The sequence below is a fragment of the Pithys albifrons genome, chromosome 1 (genome assembly GCF_047495875.1).
Source record: "Pithys albifrons albifrons isolate INPA30051 chromosome 1, PitAlb_v1, whole genome shotgun sequence".
NCBI lineage: Eukaryota > Metazoa > Chordata > Aves > Passeriformes > Thamnophilidae > Pithys > Pithys albifrons.
This window is the reverse complement of record NC_092458.1, coordinates 100,917,244-100,929,519: the sequence shown is the minus strand read 5'-3', so window position 1 is coordinate 100,929,519 and position 12,276 is coordinate 100,917,244. Positions and strand designations below refer to the sequence as shown.

Below are 12,276 nucleotides of genomic sequence, written 5' to 3'. Positions count from 1 at the left end.
ATGACCAGAATGTGAGCAATAACCATGCAAAAAGGGAACTATTAAAAAAATGCTACAGAATTCTCACTTTATAGTCAGTTATTTGGAAACTGTTGAGGAAAACAGAGGGAAACTGGCTGATCACAAAATTGTAAGAAATCATTTCTGCACAGAAAGTGCAACTGAAAGAGAAAAGAGACCAAAACCCCCTAGTTTTGTGAAATTTCTAATTCTGCTTTGCAAAATGCATGAAGTGGTGGAGTTGCTTTGTTCTGGTATGTACTGTCTAGCAGTTATAGAAACCAGTGTACCATGTATTAGAAGCCATAAATTAAAGTAAGCTAGACACTTCAATAAGATGAAATGGTAAAGATCCAAGATTTTGTAGAGTTAAAGCCAAAATTTTACAAGTTTGACAGGTCATGTCATTGAACAAAGAAAAGGCAGAAGTCCAAAAGTGATGAAGACGCTTCAAGACCACCGGAGGGATGAAGTCAGAAGACCACTACCCAAATTTCAAGCAAAATGGAAAGCTCTGCCCAAGATTTTGCCCGGTCATTAATATGGAAATTAGAAAGTGTTAACTATGAACTTAAGACTATAAATGGATCATTTTACACAAACAAGTTAGGCAAGTTTTTGCCCAGTATGAACTGGCTTGCCTCCAACGTTGTCAATAAATACCTTTCCTGCTAAAAAGACAAAAAGCTTCTTAGCAGTTATTTATCTCAAAGCATTTTTCACTATCAGCAACCATGATCCTGGGATGTATGCAGAAAATTCCACAAGTGATACTGCAGCTAGTAAATTCTTCAAAGTATCAGTAAGACATCACCTGTAGTCTTTCACACAAGTCAGATTAAGGGTCAGGCTTGAAACCATACATGGAAAGTCTAGAAATGTGGTAAGACATGATGCTGTGAGAGACTCCAACAAGGCAGGACTCTGAGCCAAGTTAGTGTGGGATAAGATAAAAAGTGAAAGTCCTTTATTATCAGGCCTATAGCCCACAGGAATACATATCAACGTGCACATGGGAAAGCTCTAATTTCCATGGCTTTTATAATATGGTCTACCCAATCCCCAGTTTACACATCTTTCAGTCCAGCCCCATCTTGGCCCTGGTCATACCCCTCAGGATTTGAGTCTGGGGTTGGTGAGACCTTGTCATCGGTCCTCCTCTTCCTCAGCTTCTGGAGTTCTTTCAATGTTCTGACTTCTGGGTCACTCTGCCCTGTGTTTATGTTTCATTCTGCAGGCTTTTCTGATAATCTTCAGTCTTCTACCTTGGAAAGAGTCTAAACAACTAAAAGAATTTGAGCTACTGATATGTGGCAGGGGTTGGCATGTATAAACATTGACCTTAAGCTGTTAGAAATATTGACACACTAAATCTACATTTTACTACAGTTACAAGTACTTCTAAAATCTATAAAAATGAAAAAATCAAAAAATCAAAAACCTTTTAGGCATCAGAGAAATGAAAATAATGTCTTATGACAGGAAACTTCTAAGAGCATATCTTATTTAGTCAAGGAAAACAAAGGCTGATGAGAACTTTTCTTTGTCTACAAATCCATCAAATCAAAAATATGAAAAGAATTGCTTAAGCTGACATACTTGCCAGAAGAGTAATGAGTATAAAACCTACCCTCCCTGCATTTAGACTGGGAATTACAAGGTTTCTAATGATTAGAGTACCAAAGTGTTACAACAGCTTTCCATTTGAAATATCGATGGCAAGAAGCCTATACACTTTTTTAAGAAGATACTTGATCAATTTGAAAAAGACATTATAAGGTGAAGTTGCTTGTTGGACTACTTAGATGAAGAGATTTCTTCCAGACCTCTCTTAGCAGTTCCACCTTTGCAGTTATCCTGGCAGCTCCACTTCCTCAAATACAGTGAAACAGGAGCATTCATAGGTCTGGCACAGGGCTACATTTCTTCCAGGACATGGAGGGTCAAATGCAGTTGTGAAATGTTTGAGAATTTTACACGGGAGACCTCTGAGGGCTTACAGGCAGCTAGGAAATCATGTGTTAAGGATTTGCTGTATGAGAGGTACGGCACTGAATTCCAAATGGGATGAAGCCATACAGCTTAGTGTAAACAAATGGTTATGATTCCTGTCAAGAACAATTTTTCATCTCCATAAAGTCTAGTTAATAACATGGCACAGGCACCACTGAAAAATGTATTCCTGTATTAATCTTCCAACAATTTCCCAAAGTTGAAATAGAATCTGTTTTGGCAAAAACTGTACATTTATCTACTAAGAAAAACATTTTAGGTATGTAGTTATATAAGCAATAAAAATAAATGTTTTATAAAATTCATCCAGAAGGACTTCAAAGTATTAACCCCTCCCCCCCCCATAATAATTAACCAGATTTCATGAAGTAAGAAACAGCCAAAAATAATAACTGCAGATGGTGAAGTCATTTCTACTACAGCACTCCCAAGTGTGACCACCTGTTGAAATTAAAAAGATATATCCAAAGAATAAATTTTCCTAATATGGACACAGTGCAAAATTCTGTCTCTTAACATGACTTCATTTTGCTAAAGTAATGGAATTTTATTCATGCTTAATATGCTTTACAAGTACATGTTTCTCTGGTGCAGCAGCAAATTTTTGGGAAAACAGATGAAATGAAGGAGTATCTACTGGATTTCCTTTTAAGCTAAAAAACCCATTACTATCTCCTGGCAAGCCTCTGCCCCACTGTTTGGGGCCTGTTGTGCTCCATTGATGGTCCAGGTAATTTAGGAAGATCAGATTAATGCTAACCTCAGTCAGAACTCACCATTCTGACACAAATGTGATATTTCTACTCTGCATCAACCAAGAGATTTCTAGTAAAGGAAACCATTATCTTCACAGGCTAAGATCTCATTTAGCCTTTTTCAGACACCATGTTGAATGCCACAATAACTCTTATAGAACAGGTTGATGAAAGAATGTGACAAGGACATAAATTAGGAGACAACAAGAACTAATTTAGTTGGTAAAATGAAGGTTGACATAGGTTTTGATAACACTTCATGGGAGAGTAAATGAAGGGAAAATAACATTTTAAACTAAAAGGCAATATTAGTACAAGATCAGGTCCATGAATAAATTTACTCTGGAAACTGAAGTTTTCTGAACTTCTGAGTTTCTAGAATTGCTTTACACTCTAGATGGCGGACCAAGAAACCTGTCTTAAGAAAAAGCTTTGATGGTTTCATTTCCATGACAGGACAAAAGTGATCCTTGAATTAAAACCTCATCTTTGGATCTCTGAATATTAATCTCTGGATATCTGATTGCATTCAGTTACCCCAAAAGATTGCACATTAAGGACAGTTGTTTACTACAGATTCATCATAATTCTCGGCACATATTTAGGGTATATTTTCATTATTGATAAGTCTGTTGGCTATTGGAAAAAGGATTGGCTTTGAAGCTAAAGAGCAGCATGTTGATTTTTCTTGGAAATATGAGACAGTTAAAGGCAGATGTAAGGCAGGATGCACTGAACAATGCTGAATTTTCAGTTAAATCTTCAAGATACTTGGCTGATGAGCTGGTGTCCAACTCTTGGGTCAGGCAACACTAGTTGGCTGCTCTTTTTTTCATTGTTGTGTTTTGGCTTTTTTCTTCAGTGTGTAGGCATAGTACTTTTGTTAAGAGAATTTACTCAAACAAATTTCTTGTTATGGCAAGAACTGAGTATATTGATGACATAATTTTTTTCTCACATAGGTATGTGAAATAGATAAACAACAAACTTTGAGTCCAAAGCATCTATTTCACAATTCTTTGCAACGGAGGGTAAAGGATGAGATCCTCACATGACACAGGAACTCCCTTTCTGTGTTTTTCCATATGTCTAGGCAAAGCTGATCCTACAGTGGATACACAAAAAAAGAGAAAAAAACTAGCTTCAAAATTAATTAGCTGCATTACAAGCTGAATTACAAGTTGCTGAAAAATGAAGTTGTTCTTCTTTAGGAATGGCAGAATACTCTCTGTTTTACAGATGTTTAGAGCTGCAAGTGAAAAATGGAAATTGGTTATCTTTCCTGGGTTCCAGGAAAAAAAACAAAATGGAAGGTAGCCAACAAGACACACCTGACTTAGGTACATATATGTACTTAAAGTACATAACATAGTGTCATGTTTAGGAATGTTATTCTCCAATTTAGTGTTCCCACTGAAACCACTCCAAACCAAGCACCACAAATGCACTTCCCTCTCTCCCTCTCCTTCCCCTGTAGCAGGCTGGAGAGGATAATTAGAAGCACAAACGGTAAAGATCACAGGCTGAGATAAGAACAATTTACTGGAAACAGAAATGAGATAAGAAAATCAACAGTAACAGCAACAATACCATAAGAAATGTTATTGCAGAAACCCTTGACCACACCTGACCATGCCACACTACACCGACCTAGAAGTGGGCCCTTCCCCTGTTCCCGGAAAATGATGTGAGGTGGTATAGAATAACCTTCTGCCTGAGCCATGTCTCCTATTGGCTATTGCAAAATTTAACCCTGTCCTATATGAAACCAGGACACATACATATATGTATTTTAACTACATTTATGTACTTAAGTCAACAAATATTAATCTGCTGGGTTAGTAATTTTATTGTTTAGGTAGGTTTTTTCCTTCTTTTCCGAAAACTCATGTTCTTTGAAATTGTTATCAAACTAACATTTTAAGATTCTGACTTGTTTGTTAATATCACATTTTTCCTTCACTGACTTTATTCATCTTACTCCCAGAATATGAGTGTTCAGTGCACTAATAATCAAACACAAACATTCAACGGGAATTACAATTTGTCCACCTCTCTCTTCTGCTTTTGATCACAATTTGTTTGGGTTTTGTTGTGTAGAGAAAATTATTAATCTGATCTGTGCCCTTAAATTTCCCTTCAGTTCTTAGTTTTGCAGACTCATTTTTGTTAGAGTACTGCATCCATCTCTGGGGTCCCCAGAACAGGAGGGACATCTACCTTTTGGAGCAAGTCCAGAAAAGGCCACCAAGATGAGTAGAAGGAGCACCTCTCCTATGAGGAAAGGCTGAGAGATTTGGGATTGTTCACCCTGGAAAAAAGAAGACTTCAGGGTGACCTAATTGTGACCTTCCAGTACCTGAAGGGAAGATGGTAAAAGATGGAGAGAGACCATTTACAGGACGTACAAGGACATGTTACAGGACAAAGGGGAATGGCTTCAAACTTGAAGAGTAAGTTTAGGCAGGATATTAGGACGAAATTCTTTTACTGTGAGTGTGGTGAGGCAATGAAACAGATTGCCTAGAGAAGCTGTGGATGCCCCATCCCTAGAAATGTTTAAGGCCAGGTTGGATGGTACTTGGAGCAACCTGGTCTAAGGTAAGGTGTCTCTGCCCACAGCAGGGAGGTTGGAACAAGATGATCTTTGTGGTGACTTCCAACCCAACACATTCTGTGATTCTATGACTCTGAAGTTCACAGGATTGGTAACATAAGGATGTTATGAGCTCTTGTTGGCTAAAGATCACAGAAACATAGTGTTTTATAACTGGAAAACTTTGCTTGAGTATCAATGTAGGGGTTTCCCCTGCGTGCTTCAGAAACTTCTTCAGCACTGCTTTCATTTTGGGTTCATGCTAACTCCCTGTGGTAGTTCTCAAGATGGAAACATAATTTGTGAAGCTGACACCAATATTATGAACAACAGTAGTAAATTCATTCAAAATTATGAACTTACATCAGCCCTCACGGACACCCACTACGGGACCGCTGTGCACACTGAACATTTTTAATGTTGGATCAACAAGATCGGTGTGATGGCACCCCACCCGCTGGAGTTTCAGGGCGAGCGGCTGGAAGTTACGTTTGAATCTCAATAGCTGAGGCTGATCCAGGAGCGTAGGGGACCGCCCATTATAGCGCCCCGCCCCGCCCCTTCCCCAGCCGTGCCGGATGCGGACGCGCGCCCCGGGGCGGGATGACGGCGCCCGCACTGCCCGCGCTGCCCACCCCGCGGTACGAACACGTGGGACAGCGGGGGTCGTTCCGGGATGTGTACGAGCCGGCCGAGGACACCTTCCTGCTGCTGGATGCGCTGGAGCAGGATGCAGGCCGCCTGCAAGAGGCTCGGTAGGGCGGCCGGGAGGTGCGGGGCCATCACGCCAGGGGCCCGAGGAGGGGATTGATCTGATGAGGAATTGCTGTCACAGAAGGAGTGGGTGCCAAAATGTCAGATGGGTCTTAAAGTGTTATTAGTGTCCAAAGGAGGGCTGCGAAGATGGTGAAGGTTCTAGAGGGGGCATAGGTGGAGTGGCTGAGGCCACTCGAGCTGTTCAGCTTGGAAAAGAGCAGACTGAGGGCAGACCCGACAGCAGTCTGGAGCTTCTTTGTGAGGGGAAAATGTGGAGGGGCAGGCACTGATCTGTTCTCTGCGGTTACCAGTGACAAGACCCGAGGGAACAGCCTGAAACTGAGTCAGGGGAGATTTAGGTTGGATATCAGGAAAAGGTTCTTCACCCAGAGGGTGGGTGGGTACTGGAATAGGCTCTCCAGGGCAGTGGTCACAGCGTCGAACCTGACAGAGTTCGGAAAGGGTTTGGACAACACTCTCAGGCACATGGTGTGCTTCTTGGGGTGTCCTGCACAGGGCCAGGAGTTGGACTTTCATGATCCTTGTAAGGCCCTTCCAACTCAGAATATTCTATGATTCTATGCATTTGAGTCCTGCTCTGAGTGGCTTCACGTGATCTTTCATCATTTCTGTTGGAGTTCAGTCTTGCTGCAATAAATGTATCACAAATTCTGTAGAAATGTAGCCTGTGCTGTTGAGATTGGGTAGTTAATGGAAAACTTTCATGTTAGACACAAGAGAAACATATGTGTTTCCCAAAGTGACTTCCGATCTCCAGTAATCGTTTGGATGGACACCAGTAAGCCTGGCAGGCATTATGGGACAGATGACATAATGTGAGCATCGACGGCCATGTGACCAGCACGTACAGGAGTTGGACTTGATGAGCCTTGTGGGTCCCTTCCAACTCAGGATATTCTATGATTCTGTACTTTAGCATGTTTGGGAGAAGGACAGCATTTTTCATAACACTGTCTTGACTAATTCTCTGTCTAGTGTGGTGCTCTTATATGTTATAAATAAAAGTCATCCAGAGTTTTCTCTCTTTAGAATTGAGATCTGCCTTGAAATAGGATCTGGATCTGGTGTGGTTTCAACATTTCTAGCTTCTATTCTTGGATCCAGTGCACTGTACATGTAAGTATAACACCATTTAAACTGTCGCATGCAATAATAAAGAATGCTTAATCCTCACATATATATTTCTCATTTTCCCATTGAAAAAACTATTCACAAAGAAATATTAACTCAATTCTACAGATAAGGAAATCAAAGCAAAGAGAGCCTGTTGAGCATTTCTGACATTTGGACTGAGAACAAAGGGGGATGCACCACCACAGAACCTGAATTATTTACTTCAGGTTCTCTAACAAATAAGTAGTGTGTCACTGGAATTCCATTTTCCCATTTCTTAGACAAACTGCTAAGCCTACACTTGTGTTTGCTGGGTTAAATCTTAAATTTTAGCCGCTGACTCGTCTTTCTGTGGTCTGATAAGCTTAGTTACCTGGATGTTGGCAGTAACTGGATTTTATTAGAGACTTGTGTGAATATTTATGTATTTATGCAGAGCTAGTGTTGAAGTGGAAATCCCATACTTCCGCTTTCAGACAATGATTAAAACTTCCACTGTAACATTGAGTGATTTAGCTGCCAACACACTGTGTGTATTCTAGTGGCTATTATTTGCTGTTTACTTGGAGAGAAAAGGATGCTGAAATGGGATATTTTCATTGAGAGTACATAAAATAGCATGTGGTTCATAGGGATAAACTTCAGGTATGGTAGTCCATAACTCACACTATGCAATACTTTGCTTTTAGATGTACAGATATCAACCCCATGGCAGCTTACTGTACACAGAAGACAGCTCTACTTAACAATGTTCACCTTCAGCCAGTCATTACTGACTTGGTAAGATAGATGTTTCAATAACATCTTCTTTATAGTTTTTGTAAATTTTTAATAGTTACTAGAGATCATGGTATCACACAATAATTAGGGAACCCATCCAGGTGGGTTTTGAATGCCTCCAGAAAGGGTGAATCCATTACCTCCCTGGGCAACCTGTTCCAGTGCTCTGCCACTCAGTATAAAGTTCTTCCTCATGTTGAGGTAGAACTACTTGTATTTTGGTTTATGGTCATTACTCCTTGGTTTTTTGCTGGGCACCACTAAAAAACTGTCTGGCACGATCCTCTTGACACCTGTCTTTCAGATATGCATTAATGAGATCCCCTTTCAGTCTTTTCTGCAGACTAAGCAGGCCCAGCTCCTGCAGTCTGCCCTTCTAAGAGAGATGCTTCAGACTTATAATCATCTTTGTGGCCCTGATACAGATAAGTAACTAAAAAGTACTAAAAGTAACTAACCTAGAACAAACCTTCTTTTAAAAATTGTGAATGGGGAAAAAGAAAACCAAAATGCCAAAATTGTTTCTGAAAGAAGAGAAAACTAAACTACTCAAGCTTTGAAAATCAAAATTAACCTCCAAAAATTCATTGAATTAACTTATTAAAAATAAATTCTGTAGATACAGTTTGGAAAAATGATGGACAAGGAATTCTGGAATACCCCTTCCTCTAAACCTATGCAGTTCTTAGTTCTCAGCCTTTCTGATTTAATTAGGACCTTGCATATGTTGTTACTTTTAGTTTCTTACAAAATTTGATATGGAGAAAACCTATTTTCTCATCTCTTTAACCCTGAATATATTTGTTTATAAAAGATGATGTAGATATGTAACAATAAATGGGATTTGAAATGGATGAACAACTGCTCATATTTGAGAACTGAACTGCAGTTGTCACAGATTGGTCATTTTGGCTACGAAATGTTAACCAATGATAAATCCAACATTGTTTTATATCTAACTTAAATTCCGAATGGAGCAAGAATAAAGTACTACCCTTGTTTCCCCATATGTGTCTCTTGCTTTTCTACAACCTATACATAACATTAAGACTATTGAAATTGTTCTGCTCTGCATTGGTACTTCCTGATGTTTCTCTTGCATATAGAAAGTAAAAGTTACTGTTCCTGAGTCAGGATAGAATGCTTGGAATATCCAGCACTATGTAACTGTATGTTTGCAAAAAAAAACCACCCTCAAAAGAATCATCGCCTTCATCTACAGGTCAAAGGATTGTCTCCAAGACTAAATGGGAAGGTTGATCTACTGCTGTTTAATCCACCATATGTGGTAACACCTTCTGAAGAGGTAAGAAAAATTCAAAATACGCAGTAAAAATGGTATTTCTACTGTCAGAGGAGACACGGCAAATACAAAAGACCCTGCTATGAAAACTGCAAGGGTTTTTTGAAATAGTAAAGATGTTACAGGACAAGCGCTGATTTAGTGAAAATGCTGGAGTTCCCCATAAAGACTACATGGGAATAAGGATTCCCAGTTGCTGCCTCTCAATACCTACTTCGAAGCTCCACTGAGTATAAACCGTACAGGACTTCTGTTAGGCATGCTAAGGAATTCTTATAGAAGACTTACAATTAAAAATGCATTTGTTCCTTGCAGAACAAAAATTCTCTGCTGGTGCAGACTCCTCAAATTTGTCCCATGAACAATTAACTGGGGTTTCTGACCACCTGCCACTTGGCAAACAAGCTCATAAAACATTACAAGAAAATATATACAAAGCATGTGATAATGTAGGTATTTTAATTGTTTGACAGTAGAACTTGAAACAAAATAGTATGCTCATCCTATAGAAAGTAGTCTTGAAATAATATGCTGCATAAACTAACCTGCTGAATCATAATTGTCAGACTTCTCATGGCAGACACCTAAAGCTAGAGATTATGGTGATGTTTCTTGTGTAAGTACCCATGACAATTCTATCATTCTGTATTATGACAGTCTTTGTTTTCATTCTTCCTAGGTGAAAAGCCATGGAATACAGGTATCGTGGGCTGGTGGCAAACAGGGCAGAGAGGTAATGGATAGAGTTTTCCCATTAGTACCAGACCTACTTTCACCAGGAGGATTATTCTACTTGGTCACAATTAAAGAAAACAATCCAGGTGATCACTGTTCTTGGACATTTAAATGTGCCAAACCAGTTTTAACACTATTAATCAAAATATTGATCACAGCTAGACCATAAATACAAGCAAATTAATCAAAACTAAGAACTCTCCAAGCTAGACTCAAAACTGGTAGTATGTAGGACCCCAGCAGCTCTGCAGGAGTTCAGTTCCAAGTCTGAGAGGTGACTGTAAATCTTCTGATTAATAAAGCTAAACCATTCCTTTCTCATGGAAGAGAATGGTGGTGTTACAAGGCAAAAGCCCTTAGCTGGAAATATGATGTCTTTCATTTTACAGGTGTAGAGAAAATATTTGGACTTGTTTCTTCTGATCTGATGTTAATGGCTACAAGTTATCAAGTAATTTTAAGAAGTTTTTATTCTTCACACATGATCTATTAGGCAGCTTTTGGGAGAAGATGCTGCAGGTGTCACTTTCTCCTACAGTTTAGCTTCATACAGAATTCTATTAATAGCAAAATACTGAACTTCAGTTTGTAAATTGCAAGCTTTGTTTTTCTTGGTGGAAGATTATTTTCCATAAAAATTACTGTGTGAAAGAATAAGAGGACATAGTTTATCATCTTTGTTTTACAGCTTATGTTTGACAGATACTTTAGCATTGTCTTTTATAACCAGTTTCTAACTCAGTTGTAAACACTGAACTTTCAATTACAGATGAAATTCTGGAAACAATGAAGAAAAGTGGCTTACAAGGCACAAAAGTACTTTCCAGGCAAGCAGGACAAGAGACGCTGACTATCCTCAAATTTAGGAAGTCTTGATAATTTCTCTTCACCTTCAGGTAGTAGGCATGCAGAAAGTTGAAAACCTAGTTGTCAGTTGAACACTGAAATTGCCATAATATTTAAGCCAAGATTTTCACCTTCTTAAGGTGTATCCTCACTTCCTGATCACTGCAGTGAAACTGATCAAGACTCTCTAGTTATATTTATTCTGGATGTGAAGCAGCTATTATCTGCTGGCAGAGGTAGAGTTATCATCTGGCTATCTACAGAGCAGTTTTTTGGGAACCATGAAATAATGTACCCTGTTGCATTTGCACTTAAGCACCAAAGGCTTTTCCCTCTATAAATATGTATTTGTATATTTGTCATTGTCATTAAAATAATGTACTTAATGTAATTCCTCCTGTTTTTATGGCTAGTTTGTAACTATGCTGGGTTTAAATGAATACTTTGAATCAGTGGTACTCCTTTTGATGTACTATTAGGCACTTTTACAGGTCTAAGGCACAGTTAGCAAGTTTGTTTCTGTCATCATGAAATGGTGTACCTCTGAACAGAAAGGTGAAGCAAGTGTTCTTCCTGTGCTGGGTCCTGTCCTTGGGTCATCACAACTCCCTGCAGCACTATAGGCTAAAGGCAGAGTGGCTGGAAAGCTGCCCAGCAGAAGAGGACCTGGGAGTGCTGAATGACAGCAGCTGAACATGAGCCAGCATGTGCCTGGGTGGCCAAGAAGGCCAGTGGCATCCTGGCCTATATCAGAAATAGTCTGGCCAGCAGAACCAGAGCAGTGATTGTTCTGCTGTGCTGGGCACTGGTGAGGCCACACCTCAAATCCTGTGTTCAGTTTTGGGCCCCTCAGTTTAGAAGAATGTTAAGGTGCTGGAACATGTCCAGAGAAGGGCAACAGAGCTGGTGACGGGTTTGGAGCACAAGTCTGATGAGTAGCAGCTGAGGGAGCTGGGGGCGTTTAGCCTGGAGAACAGGAGGCTCAGGGAACATTTTGTCACTCTACAACTCACTGAAAGGCGGTTGCACCAAGGTGTGGGTTGGCCTCTTCTCCCATGTAACAAGTGACAGGATGAGAGGAAACAGCCTCAAGTTGCACCAGAGCAGGTTTAGATTAGATATTAAAAAAATCACACAAACGGTTGTCAAGCTTTGGAATAGGCTTCCCAGAGAAGTGTAGACTCACCATCCCTGGAAATGTTCAAAAAACATGTGGATATAGCACTTGAGGACATCATTTAATAGTAAACGTGGAGGTGGTGGTGTGTTGGTTGGACTTCATGATCTTAAAGGTTTCAAGGCATGTTATTACTCTCCTAAAGTCTTCTGGGCAGTAGCATGGCCATCGTTCTCTCTTT

The 12,276-nt window shown here is 39.7% G+C and overlaps 1 protein-coding gene across 2 annotated transcripts; it reads left to right on the top strand.

Moving 5' to 3' along the window:
* Window positions 1-5,930: 5,930 nt before the first annotated feature.
* HEMK2 (HemK methyltransferase 2, ETF1 glutamine and histone H4 lysine) lies at window positions 5,931-11,309 on the top strand. Of its 2 annotated transcripts, none has more exons than XM_071562817.1 (6): window positions 5,931-6,005; window positions 7,171-7,257; window positions 7,944-8,034; window positions 9,257-9,340; window positions 10,017-10,158; window positions 10,842-11,309. In XM_071562817.1, exons 1-6 carry the CDS (start codon window positions 5,968-5,970, stop codon window positions 10,946-10,948), a joined length of 549 nt encoding a protein of 182 aa, XP_071418918.1. In that variant the 5' UTR covers window positions 5,931-5,967; the 3' UTR covers window positions 10,949-11,309. The 2 variants fall into 2 exon arrangements, with proteins under 2 accessions (XP_071418918.1, XP_071418908.1); XM_071562807.1 differs by having other exon boundaries at window positions 5,931-6,119.
* The last annotated feature ends 967 nt before the right edge of the window (window positions 11,310-12,276 follow it).

Bases quoted from the DNA above. Each gene is read 5' to 3' on its own strand.
- HEMK2 (XM_071562807.1), top strand. From the start codon at position 5,968: ATGACGGCGCCCGCACTGCCCGCGCTGCCCACCCCGCGGTACGAACAC. The intron at 8,035-9,256 runs GTAAGATAGATG...CTTCATCTACAG, and splicing joins AGCCAGTCATTACTGACTTG to GTCAAAGGATTGTCTCCAAG. The intron at 10,159-10,841 runs GTGATCACTGTT...TTTCAATTACAG, and splicing joins AATTAAAGAAAACAATCCAG to ATGAAATTCTGGAAACAATG.